Here is a 16,395-nt window from a genome sequence, read left to right on the forward strand (position 1 = left end):
AGCAGAACAGGCTGTGTCAGGCTGCAACACCAAGAAACATCTCATGACTCTATTGGGTAATCTTTACATTAAAATCTCCTGCAGCCATCACTGAAGAAGCTAAGAGCAAAATCTGAAAAGCAACAAAGACATGATCTGCCTTCTCAAGTTTGCTCTGAATTCTCACTTTTCAAGAGGACTGTGTCTTAGTGCACTCCTCCTATGTTAGCAGTGGGGGCTTCCAACCCCCTGTGCCACCACACTTCAGATGAGACTGTTTCAGCTTTTTTAGCTTTTTTTAATTGGCTGACTTGAACTAATAAAATAAATACAATTATAACCTGCAAAGCATTATTAGCTAAGTTTAATTAAATCCTTGTGTAGGCCCTCTCATAAATCAATTTAACTTCAGTGATGCTAATTCTGAGTGTTCACAATAGGTACTAATGTAGTCTAATTACTACTATTGAAATTCAATCTTCCCATTAATTGGGAGCAGTTGCTTCTGAGAGCCTTCAAACAAATTAATGGTCTATCAGCACGGGGCCACAAGCAGGAGGCATGAGGTTATTTGCTGTGTTGCACGTACAATAAGGACTGCCAAGGCTTCTGGCCTCATCAGACAGAGAGATGTCGCAAAGGGGATGATGCGGGATTGGATTCTATTTGAGAAAGGTGACTGCAAGTGAGGCAGTGCTGCTCTTGAAACAGCAGCTTTGCTCTGAGAAATCCTGTCATTGAGTAACTGATTTGTTAGAGACTATTAATGCCTTGCATTACACTGCTTTTCAGCTCCGACACTCTTTAGGTGAAGGAAAGGATTGCACACCCATCTCAGGGAGTACATGACCTACTTCACTGCCAGGACAGACTCCACCAGCACATTTCCTGATGCAGCCTTGTCAAAAAAAGTAAAATAAAATTGCCACCCGAACCTTTAATAAGTTCACAACAGGTCCACTGAAGTGCCAAGAGACAATATTCCCTTTTTTGGGCTCTCTCCAGCTGCCTTTGTAGAGAGTAGTGAAAAGCAACAAAAACATCAGCTTGTAATGGTCCAGAGAAAAGTCTGTTTTTCTGGTGGTCCAGTAGAATCCAAGGTGTTTGTTCATTTTTTCCTTCTTCAGTTGAAATGCTTAGCTCTTACGAGCACAGGTAGTGTTACGCTTGTGAACCCTTTCCTTCTGTCACTGCCAGCTGCAGCTGTGAGTCCACGCTGATGCCAGGTATGGGCAGCAATAACTGGGATTGGTGTAGGCTTAGGTTTATCATCACATTCCTGGCAAATTACTCAAAGCTCACAGTGTAACTTCTACATGTTGATGAATATAGATTAGTTCTAGTCTGGCATACAGGCTCCTCATGATAACTGAAACTGTCAACATTTTCTGGATCTGCAGAACAAGTTCATACTGGATCCGTGCTTGGCATCCTGGGGCTTTAGAGGTTTTGGTCCTCTACCAGTGGCTACAGGAGCTCCATGGACTATGATGCTGAAACACAGCCTCAGAACCTCTGAGCGACAGAGGCACTTCCTCCAGCTTTCTGATTCTGGCAACTGCTCTCAGTGGGCCTTCAAGACCTTGGAGCTGCCTAAACCAGGCAGGACCACAGATGAGTGCAGGCTGAGGTTGGTTACATAAACTTCATGCCTCAGTAAAACCACAATCATTGCTACTGCAAGCAGTTACAGGAAATTTTAAAATCAAGTGACACCTGTGAACAGTTTCTGCACATCACAGGCATTTCACTTATGGTACAGAGGAGTGGATGTGCTGAGTCAGAACAGCAGACATACATCAACACCATAGGTCCATTGACAGAAAGGGATGAGTGAGTTCGTCTGTCCAGCTAAGCGTGGAACAATCCAGCACTGACTAAGCAGGCATTCCTTCCCAGAATTTCAACAAATTAGCACTTCCTGAGTTCAGACTAGTATGTGGGAAAGATAACAACCAACAAATGCACGAGAGTAATCAGGGGAAGCTTCAAATTTCACTTTTATAGCACAGTTGCAAAACAGATCAAACAGTGATTTTTCAAAGAGTAGATAGTATCCTGCAGAATTCCTTTTCAGAGATGAGAAGACTTAAGAAATGAAGGAAAACTTCTGCAGAAGAAACTTTGTAATTGCATTAAAAGCACATACAGCAGAGGGAAGCCCTTACTGGAAACGGGTGAGACCTTGGAGAGAATCAGAGCAAAGTATCACATACTCATTCTTGTTTTCACACAGAATCGAGCTATGATTTTCTTCCTGGTTTTCTCTTGGGATCAGGCATCAGATCAACCCTAACAAAACTTCAAAGCCTCACCAGGCAGGGAGGATGAGAGGCAGAAGAGAAGAAAGCAGGAAGAAATCAAACTTCTACAGAGGACAAACAAGAAAAGGAGGGAGGCACCTTTCTAAAAGAGAGAGGCTCAAAATGTACCAAGAGTAGTGTCTTCAGTTTCACGGGAGCATCCCACGAGCCCCACCATGAAGTTTCACCAGGAAACATCCATCTGGAATCAATACTGGGATCATGCCCTCCAATATCTTCATCTATGACATCAACAGTAGGATTGAGTGCCCCCTCAGCAGGTTTGCAGATGACATCAAGCTGTGGGGTGCATATGACATGCCCAAGGTACAGGATGCCATCCAGAGAGACCAAGACAGACTGAGCAGTGGGCGCAGGAGAACTTCATGAGGTTCAACAAAGTCAAGTGCAAGGTACTGCAGCTCAGTGATGGCAGATCCCACTATCAGTACAAGTTGGGGGATGGAATGATTGAGCACAGCCCTGAAGAAAAGGACCTGGGAATACTGGTGGATGGCAGCTGGACATAAGCCAGCAACGTGCCCTCACAGAAAGCCAGCCTTATCCTGTGCTGCGTCCAAAGCAGCATGACCAGCAGGTAGAGGGAGGAGATCAGCCCCTCTGCTCTGCACTGGTGAGACATCACCTGGAGCACTGCATCCAGACGTGGAGCACTCGGTACAGGAGAGACAGAGACGTGCTGGAGGCATCCAGAGAAGGGCCACAAAAATGATCCCAGTCAGCTACTGGAGCTTAGCTACAAAGACGCAAGTATGACCTGATTGATCCGATGGCCAGTCTTTGTCAAATCACTCAATAAAGACTTTTTAAAGTTTACAGATACAATGGTAAATCTCAGCAAGAGAAATAAAAACAGAGGGCCTGAAGCTATCCTAGCTCCAAATTTCCCTATTGCTTCAGTCAGCCAGGAAACAAAGCAAACATCTTGAGTCAGCAGAGTTCTGCATGCGCTATTCACATAAGGAAACATAGCCCGTGGAAGTTGTAGTATATATCCATTATGAAGTTTTAAGGATGACACATCCATTTATACTCTTCATTAATGAAGTGTTCAGGACATCTTGAAGTTTGCTTAAAATTCTGCATGTCTCTCCAGCCCAGGCCTGTGAAGATAGAGGAGTAGGTAACATGCCATTTGCTCTCCATGCCTAAGCACAGTCAGAACCCTATATACACCAGACACAAGGCTCTCTGGGCAGAAGCAGACCTCAGATCCTTATGGTGGAAATACAGCAAAATAGTAAATCCTTTCACTAGATCAATAAACTTAGATCTACCCAGATCCTTCAATGCTCTTCCAGAAAGCTATTAGTCTCATAAAAAATGGCAAAGATGTAAACTGAATCACGTGGCTGCAAAGATAAACAGTTTCAAAACATGAAAACAGATATTCTCTCTGGCATTAAATCCTATGTTTGAGATCACAAATCTGATGTAAACATTCAGAACAGAAATCTGATGAAAATGTTCAGAAATTCCTTCAACAGCTAGTTCTGACAAATCAAATGAAAAAAATACTGGCTACCACAAACAACTGAGAAGGCTCTGCAGCACTCATGCCTTCATGCACCTTTCTTTGGTATCAACAAGATTACAGATTTGATCAAATAGCTTCCAGGCTCTAATACACCAGGATATGTATATAAATGGGAAATAGAAACACTTCCAAAACAGAAAGAGAGACAACCATCTGCTTTTCACTGTTTTGTTATTTCACTCTGGGGGATTTGCCAGGACTCCAAGAACAAGCCCTGGGAACATGAAAGCTTGCTGAGGTGCACCAGGTTATAAGTGTTGGAAGGTACCTCAGACAGGAAACCAGGCAGGTTTCAGTAGCCCCTGAAATAGTTCTGCCAGCTGTTATCCAAGTTCTTTCTGAGAAACTATTCCATTTCATTGATTCAGTAAGTTTTCAGAATTACTGGACAGAAATACAACGTTACTGATGGATAATATCTGGAATTTTTACCTTAGGACTATACCCCATTCTGATGGTCTTCTGGCTTTCTTTTTAAGCTTTTCCATACTCCTTTTCATAGTTCAAGCCCATCATTCCTTCTTCCCTTTTCATCTCCCCACTCTCTTGTGCCAGGAACCTGTGTCCTTCCATTGAACCCATCTTCTCCTGCAAGTACACTTGTGAGGCCCCTGTTCTAGTTTTTAGACAATTTCTGCCATACTTCTGTTGTTGTTGTTTTGTTTTTGTTTTCTGTTTTTTGTTTGTTTGTTTTTGTTAAAGATCCTTTCCAAGACCATCAGGATAAACTCTCACAGCATCCTGTGTGTGCTCCTCTCCATCATCCTACCATAGATAACAAAGAGATTCCCAAATATTCCCCTGCCAAGGCTACCTGTCACCCCTCCCTACCTACATGCCATGTTTAATATCAGTGCAAGTAAGTATAGCAGAATCATTCACTTGCCAAAGCAAATCTGTGTAAGAGAGCAGCTGCTGTAGTCTGATCTGAAAGCAGCTTCCAAGAATGTGCTGTGAGAGAAACAACTGCCTCTCAAACAAGCCTGACCAAAGAGCAGAAGCAAAATACCACCATGCTCCTCCTCCTCAGATGCAGTTCCAGACTAAGTAAGGGATGAAGCGTCAGAGAAATGAGAGAGCAAAACATTCATAATAAAGGAAGCAGGAATATTCTACAAACTAAGCCTGTATATTATTCTCTCCTTTCCTCCTTAAGAATGGGCAAGTTTTCATGAGTCCTTCCTGGTGGTTTCCTGTTGAGCTACTAAGTCTGGAGACTCAGAAGTGTAACAGAAAGGGGAAGGAGCAGCAGTGTCTCATGCTGCTCTCCACCGTGAGATCTGCTTATTCTTTCCCCTCCTTTCTTTTTTTATTGCATTGACTCAGCAGAGCTCTAGGCTTCTTTCTTTTCAATTGTTGACAACACCAAACCACAGCCTTTTGAAGATACAAGAGCCAGATTCACTATCCACGGAACAGCACTTCTGACTAAGCCAAAGAACTAAACATAGGTTGTAGGCAAACTGTTTACAACTTCTCTGGATCAATGAAAGAAAGAGAGGCAAATCTGCTTTCTAATTTGAAATGAGCAAGCAACAAAATGGGTATACTGGTCTTGCTTTAACAAGTAAGACTGAAAAAACAAACCAACCAATCTTTTATTAAATGACAAGCATGTTGTGTCATCCCCTCCTGCCTACGGGAACAGTCTCCCAGAAGAAAGAAGCAAAACAGAACGAGATATACTCACGCATGTCACCAATGGCTCCTTTTGTGACATTTGTGGCTTTCCTTACTGTCACAGTGAAAATGTGTGAGTACTGGTGCTCCACCTAGAAGTCAGAGAGTTAAAGATGATTAAACTCCAGAACCAGCAGCTATTAAAAACACTTTTCACTTTGTCCAAGAACGGAGAGAAATCCCCAAGGCAAAATGTTAAAAAAAAAAAAAAAAAAGCATACTGGATAGAGCATCATAAAGCTGAACTGCACCCCGTAGCTTTACTGAAAGGTCAGACCATATACTGGGGTTGCTTGATTTTCCTGCAGCCACACCTACTGATCTCAGTGAATAACACTCCTCCTCTCTACAAATCTGCTTTAAGGCATTTAGTCAGTCAAGGACAACATGGTATGATAAGAAAAAAATAGTGGAGGGTATTATTTTACCACGTGCTTGTGTTTAGAATTACTTTCCTCCAGTAAAAATGGGTGCAAAAAAAAGGATAAAACTCAGTAAAGCACGGCACACCTTTTTAATACACATCAAAACTCAAAGCACAAGCATTCCCAACACTATGGAGTAAAGGTGAAAAGCAAGCTGTTAAAATGCCCACAAGCAAACCACACCGCTTTTGGAGCTTCCTGTTTCCTGCAAAGACTGAGCAACAGGAGGAGCTGCCTTTCTAAGAGCAGCCGGAACATGGATTCCACATGAAATAGGGAAGTAGAAAAGGATGTAAAATTAAGAAACAAAAGTAAAAAACCCCAATGGGAAGAGCTCACATCTACTTCTACTTTATCTACGTAGTTACAAAGTTGACCAACCCGCTGAATGCCACTGAGAACCGTTCTGGCACTGACAGCAGATGCCATGGCCTTCCTTCCACAGGAAGGGCCCTAGGGCACGCAGGCAAGCTGTGAGCACCCTGCAGCCAGGAGCAGGGCACGCCAGCTGCTCCCAGCACTACACCTACGCTGCCTGCTTGAGGCTGAGCCTTACCTGGGCTGTCTGACTGCCTACGTAGCATTGGTTCACCCAGTACCAGCTCAGACTCCTGGCAAGAAATTCAGGCACCTTCTTGTCCCTGAGCTCTGTGGGGCAGACAGCACTGGGTACCAGCTGCTGGGCCCTGCAGCCGCAGGAACGAGGGCTGCACAAGGGTCTGCACCCCACCCCGGGGTCCCAGGTGCTCCCCTGCCATCCAGGCTGACACACCTGTGCCCCAAGTCTCCATCTGGGATTTTTCTGCTATCTCCTCGTCAACACGCACCAGCTTTGTGAAATACAGTAAGATAAATGCTGCTTATGAATCATTAAAAACAGAACAACTAACCAGATTATATTGCAAAAGTTTCCAATCAGAAGTAACAGAGGAACTACAGAAATCAGGAAATTCCTAGAAGATTGTTTTAAACGACAGACAACACCTCTGACATGGGGCTTGCCCATTCAAGCTGTATCTGATGCTTTCCTGCTATGTTTTCTTCTGCACACGTGTAAATACATAAATAAACAAACAAATGCACATTTTTTTTTTAGAGGAATAAGCTGATGAGGAAAAAAAAAATAAAAACCTATATGCAAACAGCCCAGTAACTTCACAATATCCACCTGCTGCATTGCAACTTGCATGAGGTGAGGTGCATGAATGGGAAGGAGGATGGAACCTCTCCCTGCACACACCTTCCTCAACAGGGAAGAGGGGCTGGTTGAGCGACGTGAAGCTTCCTCAGCGTTGTCATTCATGCAGTTCTGTGAATTTTTAGATGCTCTGAATCTGCAGAAAGCAGCATCTCTCATCGCCCCTTGTTTTCCATTTCATTTTACGAGTGCTCAAGGCTGTTTTACTGGTGTGTGCCACATCCACACGCATGTCAGACTGCTGAAGTATTGGTTTCACAACACAGCACTGGCCCAGTGTTTGCTCACACAGTGTTTTTTTTCTTTCCCTATACAACCTTATAATTAAAAAAGAAATGTCCAAAGTGCAAACACACCGCCCTTCCCCTTGTTCTAGCTGTTAGGAAAGATCCTGTCCTCATGTTAAACCAGAGATCACTGAGCATTTAGCAACAGAGAGGAGGATCCAGCTATCATTAAGTTACAAGAACAGGACATCAGAGTGCGAGATTTAGTTCTAAGCTGCCACACAGAGTTTGAGTTCAGTTCTAGTGCCGCACAGTGCTGCAAAGGTGCTCCCTTAGAGACAGCACCTCTGGAAAGCAGCCTGCCTGCACTTTAGTCCTATTCATCAAACTCATATGCCTCAATAAAGTGCCCACTGTCAAATCACAGAACGGCTGTGTTGGAAGGGGCCTTGCAGCCCCAACCCCTGCCCTGTACTGGCTGCCCCCACCAGATCAGGCTGCCTAAGCCCCATCCTAAAAACTGTTAACTGTGGCCTTACGTTTGGTAACCTCCAAAATGAATGTGAACGTTAACAATGGCAAAACAACATGGAAGTATTATCTTCTTAACCCACACCTCACCCAAAATAACACAGTGAGGTTTATAATTATGGAGTTATTAATATCTGGCTATAATCACACGCGTAGAAGAATTTTGCAAAAGCACAGTACTAAAATAAACCATCTCCCTCTTAGTAAAGATATACACAGGGAAGCACAGGAAGCTCCAAAGTCCAGCTCTTTTCTTAGCCCAAAATAAATGTTTTTGATGCAACTCAGCGCAATCAAAAATTAAGGCATTTTTTCCACTTTGGATCCTGTTTCTAAGAGAAATAAACACCCAAATTAACAGCTAGCACATCATTTCTTTGTTGGTTTTTGGAAAGCCTTTCTTCTACAGAAGGGAGAAGCCCTGAAAATACAACATATTGACCCTGAATACCTTTGTAAATCCAGCCCTTAATAATTTAGATGACAAAGCTACATTTTCAAGTGATTTACGTCCATCTTAAGTCTTGATAAAAATCTGTACATTGCCAACTTCTCAATTACTTCTAAAAAAAACAAGACTGTACATAAATCACATAAACATTGCAACACTAAGTGGAGCAACATCTGCATACCTTTAGAAACCCAAGTAGGGTAAAAATTTCAGAAGCTCACAAAACTCAGAAGCCTAAACAGCCTCTCCCAGTGAGGCCTGGCTTTATGCATTTGTTTCACTTTATTTCCTCTTTCTCTATAAATAGGGAGAAGGAAGAAGTTAAAATAAAAATAGCTTTCAATTTGCCTACTCCAAAGACAGGTTTTCTGAATGAAGGACACTTCCATGGACAGCATTTACTCTCTCCTTGTTTGATCTCCCCCTTTGAGATACAAGCACAAGGTTTTCCAAGTATGCTGAACATCCACTGCTCAATATCATTTGCTCTCACACAACTCTCAACTTTTTTTTTTAAACTCCCCCTTCCGCCTTCTTCCTTCCTCTTCCACATTTAGCTGCTTTATCTTCCCCATAAAATTTCCCTTGTTATCTAACTCCCTCTACTTTTTACCTATTTTTGTATTCATATTTGCCTAAAACCATTGCTTTCCCATCATAGACAATGCCCTAAAAATCTGCTGTAAGACAGCCAGGTTTTGCTTATGAACTTTCCACTCTTACTCAGAAAGCAAGGAATTTGCATACATTGAATACAGTATTTTTCATCCCTTACAATGCAGAGTCATGAAATGTAACTCAACCTGGAGATATACACAGAATACAAACCAGGAAGGTCTGGGTCTGGTATACATTGCGCAATAAAGATTTACTGCTTTTACTTCCCTGACTTTAAGCAGAACATTTGAGCTGACAATTGAACTGGACAAAGGAAAATGTTTGCCTATTTTCTTAAATAACAGATTTCCACGAAGCCCATGCTCTTTTACATAAATATTACAAATGAATGCAGGTAGTTCTGCACAAAAATCTTGAAATAATTTTATCCATTATCTTAATATTTAACCCCAATAACGATTTAACCAGATATACTATGTCATAGCTATTTATTTATGTGAGAGTATTTTTGGTACAGTCAGATCTACCTGTACCTGCAGTGACTGCGTGAATGCCTGCTTTTATTCCCACTCAGCTCTCAAAAAACAGGGGAGGAAAAAGATAGAGATCAGAAAATGCACAGTATTTAGTAGGACTTCTGGAAAATGCTAACTTCTGAGTCTTCTAATGTCAACCATTATCAAAGAAGCGTTTAGATGAGGTGCTAAGGGATTTGATTTAGTAGTTGGGTAGGTGACAGGATGATGGCTGGACTTGATGATCTTGTAGGTCCTTTCCAACCTAATGTATCTATGAATCTATGAATCTACCAAAACACACTGGTTTTGCCTGCTGCCCAGTGTTCTAATTTTAGTGCGACTTTCCTTGCAATTTAAATTGACACAAAAAGAGAGGAAAAAAATAGCATCTTGCATTTACAGTGCTCCTGTAACATCATCCCTTAATTAGAATTCAGCACTTCCAGAGAATTAAAATTACTTATACTTCTAACACCTGCACTTTCTTCACCAGTGCATACACTGGTGTCAAGAGAGATCTTTTACGTGAGTGATGGGAATGCCTCAGACTGCTCCTGCACAGCAGAGCAAACATTCCATCCAGGAGAGGGCACTGACGCAGAAAGGAATCAGTTCACGGAAAGTTTTAAACACTGTTAAATACAGGCATCAGACTCGGAAGCTTATCTTTACAGTGGTCTTCACAGAACTACAGAACATGAGTTCTGCATCTGTTGGCTGCTAACTCATCTAAAGGATGTGACTGCGTGGGGTGGAAACCACAAAACTGATAAGCGATCATTTCAAGGAAGCACACGCTACATTTTTAGTAATGTAAAAAGTTCAACTTTATGACAAGTGTATAGTTATCTTTGCGTATGCATCTCTTTTCCTGCCACGAGGCTGTTATGAAAAGTCCTGATAAGAATGGACTTGTTCCAAGATTTCAGTTGGGATAGGAATCGTAGTATTTACTCTGGAAAGCCATTCAAGCAGAGATACACAGCAGCACGCTACAGCCCGTGTCCAGCAAGCTGCCAAGCCATTCTGTTGCCCTGCCCCCACACAGCAGGCAGTGTTGCTCCCATTTCCCATTCTGCACCCTAGCCCCTGCATCTCCATTGACACAGCTTGTGCACATGTGGTTCTGTGCTAACCCTGGGCCAGCTCAGACAACACACAACTAACCAATTCTTATTATTCTAATAACTAACACATCCTAGCTAATTTTTGCATTGAACTGGTTCTCTCCCAGTTCAGCAGGTTCAGGTCTAGCTGTACTTCTGAGCTGCTATGGGGGTGCAGGGAGAACTCTGGGAGGCTGTGGGAAGAAGGGAGCACAGTGGCATCGATGTGTTTTTGAGCAGCACAGGTCATCTCACTGACCCTTACCTGGAGCCTTCAGGCTATATAGTTATGATCCTCTTTGAACGACTATAGACTATTTTCAACTGATAGACACTGCTGCAGGATCTGTGTATCCAAAATTGCCAATTTATCTCTATACCTCATGGGAAGGGGAAAATGTTACTCAGTATATAGAACAGTATAGAAAAATTGTACTGGAAAGGACAAAGCTAGTAACACAACGTGACTTCTGTAGGCTACAGTTCTGACTGACAATCAGTTATGAAAAACAAGTGAAACACACATTTTGATGAAACACTTCCAACAGGCAATTCCCTCAGAACAATACCATCCTGACATCACACCCATTAGTTAAGGTAGGACCCTGTACACTGCTGCAACCTATACATGAAATCACTCTCCAATTCATTTCCTGCTTTTGAGAAGCTGACTGCCTTTCATATTTCATTCAAACCAGTTTCTTCATAAATTTGCTCTAGTCACACTTAACATTACTTAAATAAATTTAAGCTAACTCTAATGCAGTGTGTGTCTTTGGAATAAGTTATTAGAGAATACATGACTCAAGACAGTACACAAGAAATTTATATATAGAAGATTCATAGCTACTTACCACAATGTGTTGATAAGGATCTATGAAGGACATTTCTGTCTCAATTTTTATTCAAGACAACTGCCAAATGTCTTGTGCAATTCCACACCAAAGAGGCTTCTCAGTTATTCAAAGCAGAATTCAGTATGACCTTTAAGAATCAATGAAAAATAAAAGTCAAATATTAAAATCCTTATGTTCCCTTTAAATTGTATTTTTAACAGAACAAACGAGTTCCTTCATTTTAAAAAAGATTCCCACAATTCGTTAAACAAAAACTTAATTTAATACACACTCTAGAGGTATATTTACTTGCCTGAACTAGAGAAATTTCTTGCACCTATTTGTTCTGCCTCAGCGTAAGAGCGCAAACAGACTACCCTGAATTCCAGTCATCCAAGTGTTTCTGTCAGATCTACAGATAAACAGAAGAGTAAAACAATTATAAGTTATTACATTCAAATGTTTAAGTTCCATTCACTGCAGTGCACACAAGTAACAAAAAAACTGCTTCATTAATTGCCCTTTTATTATAAGGATCAATCCTTGGTTCCTGTAGTTTATCTCCACACGAACGCACCCAGACTGTCAGGGCACACAGAGATGAAGTTCCCCTTTGCATTTCCTCCCTGCACGAGGCTATGTCCTGCGTTCACACCGGACTGGACGGCTCAGGCAGGGCAGGCAGCATCCTGCCTCAGACAGCTCGGTCCTTTACTCTGTTAAGCTCTGTTTAGTACCCTCAGCGCGGCTCTGGGTTCTACCTTTGCTCTGAAAGCTTTCTCCTGAAATGCCAAATTCCAGAAGTCACACCTAACTGCACCCAAGAAGGTAGCAGCAAACAAACCCTGCAGTCTAATCAGCAGCAAGGGCAGCTTATCAAGATGCTTTCGTTAAGTGATAAACCAGAAGCAACAGTGCCCTCTGTACACCTGCAGAGGCAGTCCCAGCAGAGTGGTGGCTCGGCCCTGAGCAGCCAGCGGCCTGCAGAGATCTGCAGGCAGGCAAGCTGGGAAGGAGGAGGAGGAATAAAGCACCACTTGGGAGGATCGATCCCAAGGAAAAGCTTCCTTATCATCAACTTCTAAAGGACAGGAAAAGCCCCGAAGAATGATCATTTATGTAATTCCCAGAAAAGTCACTCTCAAGCAACTATGCATGCTTTTTCATACAACTTTTAATAATTAGAATACATAGCATCCCTTCTTTGATCCTTTCAGCTCCAACAAGAGCTGGAGGCTAGAAATTACCCTGACTTCATTAACTTACTAATTGCAGTCTAAGGAAATCTGAATAAAAATTTCACCATGCCTTTAACCCACAGTTTTCATTCAAAGCAGCTCAGTGTCAGGGCACCAGGAACAAGTCACCTTTGTTACACAGAGCAAAACAGATTCTCAGACTTAAAGGAAGCTCCCTAACACACAAATGCCCTACTGTAACACCATTTACCCTACTGTGATCACATCCGCAAAGGCAGATTTTTATTAAAGTTATTTCAGTCAAGTGCTATAAGCATGAAGATGGGAGAGAAGCAGTACTGTAAATATACTGTAGAGTTGATTTGCTACAGTCAAGTTTATTCTGGCTTACATCCCAATTACAGATGGACACTGGAATCTTGATGAGCAAGCTGTGCTGTATCAGCTGCACAGGAATCAAGAAAAGACAATAGTGAGGACCACCCAGTCACTGCGATGCTGAAGAAATCTATAGGTCAATAGAACAGAAAATGTGCCTTTTCCCTAAGCGCACAGCCAAACTTCCAGCAGGTTACCATGCATGTTTTGAGAAGAACCACCAAGCACTGGAGGTGACCGCTGCCTGCAGAAGGGGATGGCTGGACAGGCCGAGCTGAAAGGCTTGCCCTGAAGGCAGGGATCCAGCTCCCTAGATCATTACTCTGCTGTTCATCAGCCTTAGACATGAGATCATCCTCGCTGCTCCTACAACCCCCTGCCTCATTTATTTCAACATCTGCAGAAAACATGTTGGAGATCCAACAAACAGCTTCTTTGACTACTGAGCAACAATGACTCCCCAAGTGCCATCTGCCCTCCATGCTGAATGAGGCAATGATCATACAAACAGACAAATATGCAATCACGTAATTAGAAGCCCTATCAAAAACACAGACGTACGAGAGTTGGGTTCAGGAAAAACAAACGATCTTTAAAAAAGAGAAAGAAAAAACAGCCATGAGCAATCAGAGCCTGATGTGATACACAAAGTGGAAAAACAAACATAGCATCTTGAACAGCCCACCAGTTAGCATGACCACATAAAACACAGACAGCTTTCTGTTCAGCTCCTAAATCTCACTTGCACTCGAAAATTAACTATCATCTTTGCCAGCACAAGAGTAATTGTTAGGCACAGTTTCAGACATCAACAGTAGCAAGCTATTACAGGATAGGTGTTGTCCTGTTTAAAACTAGACTTTTTTGATCTCAGCCCATTTTCATATGAAGTAACAAACTGAAAAGTAGAAGAGAAGCAACTATAAAAGACCAACAACAAACAGAGCCCTTCCCCAAAAAGTTGACACGCACACAGATTATTCCTGGAAATGTTTTACTTCTCAGTGCTGATCCAGTAACGCTGCTTACCGCTAGCTCACAGTTGTACAGGATGAAACACATGAAGGATAATGACGTTTTCCCACTCCATGCTGAGTGTGAGTCTGCACAGACAGACTCACCAAGTAGAAAAAACTCCAAAAATGAGTAAAGTACAACACAGTATCAATATCACCACCACAGTAAGTCCTCAAGATTCTAAGACAAAATGACAAAGGGAGGCAAAGGGAGGCAATTTACATCAAGCTGACCAATGTCTCTTTAAAATCGAAGACTTAATTAAAAGGTAGTAAATAAGTGTGATTCACTAATACAGTTACTAATGCTCATAAACTACACGATAAAAAAACAACAACAGTGCTCTGGTATGAATGTCACCATCCACGTTTATCAGATCAGACTGCATAATTTTATTTGGTTACAGACTGACCCTGTGACTGCTCATTAGAAATAAATAATCTGTTTCTGAATGATTTAGTCAAGCATCCTGGAAAATCACTGAAACATTATTTCTTAATGTAGGTCTTCCCACACAAGAAAGGATTACCATTTACTCTCTGCAGGGTGCTCATCACCCAGTTTTCATCACAAGTGAAAAATGATAATGCTTCAACATTTAATGAGCATTCTTCCCATGCCTTGCTGAGAGTATGGTTGGAAGGAAGGATCCTGAGCAGAAAAGCGAAAAGCTTGACTTCTGTACCACATTTTTGGAGGATGCCGTGGGGTGAAGTTTGGTAAGGAAGTTGACGGTACAAATAGCTGGAGGAGATTTTAAGATTGGGAAACCACATCTGACTTCCTGCTAGAAAGGACAGAGATGAAAGGATCATGGATTTCTCTTTGAAAGATGACACGGTGGCTTGTAAGCAATTACTGACGCTACAGGTAGCACCAAGAGCAAGGTTTCCTCTCGGTGGAATAAGAGAGATACAAACACACTAGAAGGGCTTAAACTCCAGAAACACCTCCAAAAACTTTAGTGAAGTAAATTTACACCTTATCTAGTGCTGGAGGCTACTTGAGAAGAGTGAGAATGGCTGAACTGCTGTCAGGCCAGTTCCTGAGGTACGAGCTATCCAGCATCTCCCAGAGGTCTCCATGCTACAGCAACCTTCCGTAACAGGAGATAGGAACAGTGAGTCAGAGGGAAGCAGATACGCTCTTGTAGCCAACTTAATTGGGCTGGGCTTAGCCCAGCAGAAAAACTTTCTATGTTCTGCAAGTAAATACCTTACCAACAAATAATCACTAGGCTGGCAACACTTCTGCCTGAATACCTGACACGTGTTACACACCAGCACTAGGAGTTCCCAGTACATTTCCTTTCTAGCCAAATATTGCATTTTCGCCATGGTCACTAACTACAGGCCTGAAAGGAAGAGGTGACTGATTCAGTGCACTATGGTTTATCCTACAATTATACCACTTACGCAAGGAAGGGTTAACGAGAAACACTCACTGCAACGGTTCACAAGAGGTTACGAAAAGAGCCACGTCATCATACGTGATTTTACTGTATGTCCAACTTACAGAGAAGTCAGAAAATGGAACAGAACTGGATCTTCCTAGAAGAACTTCAGGAATTAATTCAGTCTAAGAATGAACAACTGCCTTTATACTTTTATGCAACTTTTCTCCACTGCTTTATATTTTAGTTCCAGTGAAATTGTACTACAAATAACAAACGAAAAACAAAACTCAGCCCTGAATATAACAAAGTTCAGCTGACAGAAGCCAAGGAAGTAGAGATCAGTGTCTTTTCCTGCAGAAAGCCATGCCACAAATTCCTTAAATAATTTCAAGAGGACTGTCAATGCAGACTATTTGTTATATGCACATTTCAGATCAATGGAATTGAGATTTAAAACGCCCAGTGTTTCTGTACTTCAGGATTTGGGGATTTAGTTATTCTACAAATAAGCTTTTTACATATGTAACAGTCGTTCATTTACAGGTGTTCTCACTTTCAAAAGCCCAGCACACACATTCCCACTTCAGTTTCCACTTAAGGGGTGCCCCAGCTACACAGTATGTTTGAGATGCCAAGGCAGGTTCTCAGAAATGGAAAATCTGATACCAGTCACAGCTTTGAAAGTATTGCCAAAAATGCAAACACTTAAAAATTAACTTCTAAAATTAATTGATATATAATTCAACTGCAATACTGGAAAACATGGACAGAGTAGTCTGGTTGACTACATCTTTTTTTAAAAGTTACATGGGACAAAAAGAAAAAAAAAGAAAATGAAAAAAAAAACCACCACTCTACCCTTAATTCTTACCTGGATCTTTAACAAAATTTCTGTTTCTCTGCATTTTCCCTTACTGACAGCTGCTGTCTGCCAGAATCCCCACGACTTGTCTGCAAGAAGTCCCACTAGCACTG

General features: G+C 41.9%; 1 protein-coding gene across 3 annotated transcripts in view; it reads right to left on the reverse strand.

Moving 5' to 3' along the window:
* PLA2G4A (phospholipase A2 group IVA) overlaps positions 1–11,566 on the reverse strand; it is a 59,223-nt gene extending 47,657 nt beyond the window's left edge. For 2 of the 3 annotated variants that reach the window (XM_065745503.1, XM_065745492.1), the window contains exons 1-2: positions 11,449–11,566; positions 5,531–5,612 (exon numbers count right to left, since the gene is read on the reverse strand). In XM_065745503.1, the coding sequence (XP_065601575.1) occupies positions 5,531–5,560 (30 nt within the window). In that variant the 5' untranslated portion in view covers positions 5,561–5,612; positions 11,449–11,566. Of the gene's footprint in view, positions 1–5,530; positions 5,613–11,448 lie in introns of those variants that run through there. The other variant, XM_065745511.1, reaches the window with a different exon arrangement.
* Between the last annotated feature and the right edge of the window lie 4,829 nt (positions 11,567–16,395).

Source organism: Cyrtonyx montezumae, unplaced genomic scaffold (assembly GCF_038088225.1).
Source record: "Cyrtonyx montezumae isolate F1298 unplaced genomic scaffold, pur_monq_1.0 scaffold_1, whole genome shotgun sequence".
NCBI classification, from domain to species: domain Eukaryota; kingdom Metazoa; phylum Chordata; class Aves; order Galliformes; family Odontophoridae; genus Cyrtonyx; species Cyrtonyx montezumae.